Source organism: Marmota marmota, unplaced genomic scaffold, assembly GCF_001458135.2.
Source record: "Marmota marmota marmota unplaced genomic scaffold, marMar, whole genome shotgun sequence".
Taxonomy (NCBI): Eukaryota; Metazoa; Chordata; class Mammalia; order Rodentia; family Sciuridae; genus Marmota; species Marmota marmota.
Window position 1 is genome coordinate 16136395 of NW_026000249.1, and position 5561 is coordinate 16141955.

A 5561-nucleotide genomic window follows, 5' to 3' on the forward strand; every position below is an offset into this window, starting at 1 on the left:
TTCCTCCTCCTCTTCCTTCTTCTTCACTTTTAAATCCCATTGTACTTATATACTTTTCTCATCTTTCAAACTCACTGAGGAAAATACGTCAAGATATAGAAATATTATATTATTCTCTTCTAATTAGAGGGTCCATTTTTTATAACAGATTGAAACTAGCTGGGAGGAAAAGAATAAACAGAAATAACACCAAAATAGAATGTTTCTTCTTCGTCCAGTTGCAAATAGCTGCTCTTTTAAGGAAGTGGGTCTGCTTTCATTATACTAAACACACACACAGACACACACATACACGCACACACACACATTAAACAAAACTATAAGTGTATTATGTGTACTATGGATAACTGTCCCCATGACACTCTACCCAGAAGGAAAACGTGAAATGCTTTTCTAAGAAACCACCTTTTTTGACATACAATCACAACATGAATACATGAAAAATCCCATTATAGCACTTAATTTAACTAGCATAGCTTGAGAAGTGTGAAAATGCAATTTTTCTGCTGTGTTGTATCCTATCCAATGTATAATTTTACCTCCTGAGTTCACGTCCACAGTCTAAACTGATGAAATCAGTTTTTAATCTGATGAAATTATTGTTTGTCATTTTAGGTATAGACCCTTTCTAGCTTTTACACTGCAGTTTCTAGTTTTGCATAAGCTGTGTCTCCTATTGGCAGAACAGTAAATTTAAAATGGTCTCTTTTGTTTTTACAATTACATCATTATATTTTAATTTCTGAATTTTATAGTTCAATATAAATATAAATAGGTACAAAACAAGTACAGTGGTATTTTAATCTACAAAATAAATACTTGTTTTATATAAAATTATACTTCCTATCTGCACAGCCTACCTTTGTCCAAATAATGGCCCAAATTAATATTAACACTAAAATCTACAAAACAGTAAGAACTCCTTTTCACTTTAAATGATTCCAGGGAAAATAGACTCAGTTAACCTGCTCCTCTAAAAAATAGGTCCTCAAAAAAATTAATTAAAAATTCTGGGGAAGTGGCTCAGTGGTAAAGCACTCCTAGGTTCAATCCCTGGTAGCAAAAATAAATAAATAAATAAATTTAAAAATAAAAATGAGTCCTCTTAACTCTTTGTTGGGAATTATTTTTAGGAATTCACTTATACACACTTTAATAAAGTATTTTTCATATTATACTTTTGTTTATGGAAAAACTTCAGGTCCTGTATGCTGACTTTGACACTTAACTTTTTCTTGGTCCAAAGTGGCATCTGGATAATAAATGTCAATTCACTTATCACTACCTTTTATATTAGTCTTTATAACTTATACTCTAAAACACCTGCTGCTCTGAAAAGACAAACCTAATTAATTGGAAAACAACTTTCACAACCTTCTACTCACTCCAAAGGTCACACAGAGAACACTTTGGGCATACTACTGGGGTGTTTCTTTGTACTTCTTATCTTTAAAAAGGTTACACTAATAACTGCATATTTTGAATCCAGATTTATTTTATATTCATGGAAATACATACTGCAAGCTGCTTCCCCCCAATTATTGATAAGGCTGAATTATTTTTAAATCTTCACAGGAGGAGCCTATGAATTTTTACAGTTGACTTTGTTTACCATATAAACAAACTTCTTTTAAAAAATGCAGCCAGAGTAAAGAAAAACATGGCCAGAACCTTTCCGCAAATAATATTGTAGGTTTTGCAATGGAACTATTACAGTTGTTTCTAATATATGTTCCTGGGTGATAACTGTGTTGACAATATTTCATCAACCTATTTCCTCCTCCCAAACTATCCCCTAAACCAAAGAAAAATAAACAAGTTGTAGTAAGTCATCAATCAGGTGCTGATTACTATTTCATTGTATGTATATATTATGGGAAGTTTTCTTTTTATGGAATTAATTCCTTTCTTCATAATTTTTGTTACTTGTTGTATATTTAAAAGTTCATATGAGAAAGTCTTTGGGATCCACTTTTTAGTTTATTGACATTGATAGAATTTTAGTCGAAGCATATGTTGAGGGTCTCCCATAATTGTTTTATAAGTCAAGATGAGGTCTCTTTCTGGGGGATGCTTTGTCTTCTTCCTTATCTTCTTCTTCATTATCATCATCTGGATAATCCACTAAACCAACCAAACTGCTACTGGATGGGGTACTGATTTCATCCTCAAAATCAGGAGAGCTAGATGAAGAAATTCTGAATTCACCGGAAGATGTTCTTTTGAGAAGGTCTACCTTTTCTCCATTTTCTTTTGGTATTTTAGTATCTATAGATGTATCATAATGATCTGGAAAGTCATTTTCCATTGGTGGCATAAGTACATCTGTGGTATTTTCCTTAAAATACATATCAGCCTTCACCTCCTCCATGCCATTGGCATCTCTGCAAAAAATTTTAATATATAGTATAGAATGTAAATTCTTCCTTATTTGATTTTGTCTGTCTTTCTCTTGTTCATATTTAATCTTCAATCCTTTGAAAGTCTGAACATATTCAATCAATTCAAAAGCCTTGTAAAACTTTTCAACTATATGTGCAACAAGAGACTTGATATTTTCCACTCGTATATATTCAAATAGCTCAATAATAGCCGAATTTAGCATATTGTACCGAGTTCCATTAATCAGAAATGCATTTACAACTGGATCAAAAAGATTTCCCTTGATGATGTAACGATTATAAAGTTCATCTTTAAGACCAATCATCCTTCTCATAAAACGCACAGCAGATAAGATCAGGAACGTGTGCTTTGAATTCATCAACATCAAGACTCTTCTTAGCAAGTCTTTGCTCAATATGTAGTTTTTAATGTGATATGTGTGATGTTGTACACAAAATGTGAGTAGTTCTATAATTAAACTAAGCAGCTGTGCTGTTTGGTAATTATTGAGACAATTTTTGTTTTCGTCAGGTCCAAATAAATAATCCTCTTCATCTCTGTCTTCTGAAGTAGTAGACAAAATTGGTGCTATCAAGTTATGCATGCAACGTCTGTAGAAGAAATTTAGAAATTCACTTCTTTCACATTCATTGGGTACTAGCAGCATGTTGTCCACATCAAGTAGACAACGAAGAAGTCCCATCATATTAATGGCACCTCCAAGTTCAGGATCAGTATCACTGATCATTTGTTCAATTACTACATTAATAAAAAGTTCATCATCTTCACCATCCTGAGCTTCCTCCATTACAAATATTTGGATCATAGATGGACTGTACTCTACCAGATAAGCAAATATATCTGTAGCTGTTATCTTTACTTGGAAATCATCCATGTTCATTAAAATTTTAAGAGCAGAAAGAATTCCCAGTTGTAACAATGTTGTGAATAAAGCATCCTTGCTTTGAGGCTGCAGTGTCTGGGAAAACCCACAGAATTCCTTGAAAAAAAATAATAATTCACGCCGTTTATTTTCATCTGTAGCCTTATCCCTTAACTGTGCAAGAACTTCAAACAAAAACATATCGTCTTCCAGCAGCATGCTGACTATCTCAACCTTGTTGAAGAAAATAAAAGTTGTAAGAGTAGAGAGAAGATTCTCTTCAAATATGGATGGTATAGGAAAAAGAATATCATGAATGTACTGCACTCTGTAGGTCTGATGTATTTTTTGCCTAAGTTTAGAGTCTGTTATTGGCATAACTTCCTTGAACTTTACATTTTGGGTCAAGAATTCCCTATATCTTTTTGGCTGAGTCAAGGCAGGGTCATATTCAAGGCATCCCACCACATCCATGATACACTCATCAGAAAACATGATTTCAAACAGAGGAGTTTTGTTGAGGAATAAGATGCCTTTAATAATTTTGTGCAAGTTATGTAAGCCTTCAATGTTCTTTAGGTTCTCACAAATGTGAAATATTTGCAGTAGTTTTTTAATATAATCTTCATTTTCCAAGGTCAGTGCCAACCTTTCTTTACCTTTAGGTGAAGCAAGGACAGAAGTAAACAGATCAGCTATTTCTTCAAGTGTATGGAGTTCACAGTTTGGCAGCTCAACCAGACTACTGGTTGATGGCATTTCATCAAATTGGTCTGGTCCTTCCAAAAGATCTTGTGTGATTTCAACAGTTGGGTCTTTACCTTGGACTTGGCATATGTCTTCCCAGATGTCTCGACAGCCTGCTGGATCCTGGAAACTTAGTGCCACACCATGGTTCTCATCTTCAGACCAAACAATTAACACACCCTGTTGTTTCTGATAGGGCACGTTTGGGTGTATCTTGGACTGTAAAATCAGTGAGCCATCAGACTCTGACCGAACAAGCAGACACACGCTTTGGAGGCGCTCTATGTAACTTGAGGAGATTTGTCCCATGCCCAGCTGGCCCCATTGTTGATCTTCTTTCAGCACATAGACCTTTACACGATTCCGCTTGCTCGCCATGAGGACCTCTGGCCTAAACACAGCAGGCCGGATCTCGGTGACCAACTCCTGCTCTGCGTTTGCGTATCCTGACCAATGGCAGCTACCACTACCTTGGCAGCAACAGTGGTTAAGGTGGCAGGTTACAGTACAGTACAGGCTACACTAGTAGTTACAGTAGTGGAGGAGGCTGAGAAAGATGCAGGGTCCGCAGGATTCCTCTGAGGCCCTGCCAGCTCTCACTTACTCCTACATCCAGAATCCCCGGGCCTCCTTTCTTTCATTTTGTCCACTCTCTACTCACTCTAATAAAGTGAGTCCTTGCGCCCACCTGCTCGAGGCTAAAAATGCCTCAGTTCTTTTAAGAATCTTGTGATGCCCCCAAGATTCTGTCCAAGAAGAACCTGCTTATGTAATAAACACCCTACTTGCTAAAGGGAACCCCGCCAAGCTGGGAAGCTAGGGAATTAGCATATGCATTTCCAGAAAGGATTTTGACCCTCAGAAATATTTTTACTTCTCAGACTTTTTTTGTGGGGACGTAGGCTTAGGCGTTCAACTTAATTACCTATGTCCTGATCAAGTTCACACCGGGATTTTCCAAATATAAAGCACCAACAAATGACCTATAGACCATGAGCGAGAATCAGAGAAATGAGATTGGGTTTCCTCCATAAGACTTGGTCATTCACTTACTCATCTGTGAGGGAAGATATTGATCAACCCTGTTGCTTTCCTCAGTTCCACTTCAAGTTTTATGTCTAGCTCAATAGGTAAAATGTTTCCTCAAGTGTTTTCCTATCTATAAGCATACTGCTGACTCTAGAGAAGGAATGGAGCAAAGGGAAATTGCACTGAAATTTGTTAAGAGCGAGTATTGACCATCACAAATTATAATTGTAATAAATTATAATTATAATTATATTTTATTTATTTGTTTATTTATTTATTGTGTGACTGGGGCTCAAGTCCAGGACCCTAAACATGCTAGGCCAATGATTTACCACTGGGCTATATCTGCTGCCAGTTTTGAAATTTTATTTTGAGACAGGTTCTCTGTAGATTACCCAGCCTTGCCTCAAACTTGCCATTCCCCTGCCTCAGCCTCCTGAGTAGTTGGGATTACAGTTGGGGACCAGCATACCTGGGTCTGTTTTATTTATTGTCTTAATAATGAAGACAATAACACCTC

At 36.1% G+C, this 5561-nt stretch overlaps 1 protein-coding gene across 1 annotated transcript; it reads right to left on the reverse strand.

Annotated features, from left to right (window-relative positions):
• Window positions 1-2038: 2038 nt before the first annotated feature.
• Window positions 2039-4390, reverse strand: Ppp4r3c (protein phosphatase 4 regulatory subunit 3C). Its single transcript, XM_048796381.1, has 2 exons — window positions 2902-4390; window positions 2039-2748 (listed from the first exon to the last, which is right to left on the reverse strand). Exons 1-2 carry the CDS (start codon window positions 4388-4390, stop codon window positions 2039-2041), a joined length of 2199 nt encoding a protein of 732 aa, XP_048652338.1.
• Window positions 4391-5561: the final 1171 nt, after the last annotated feature.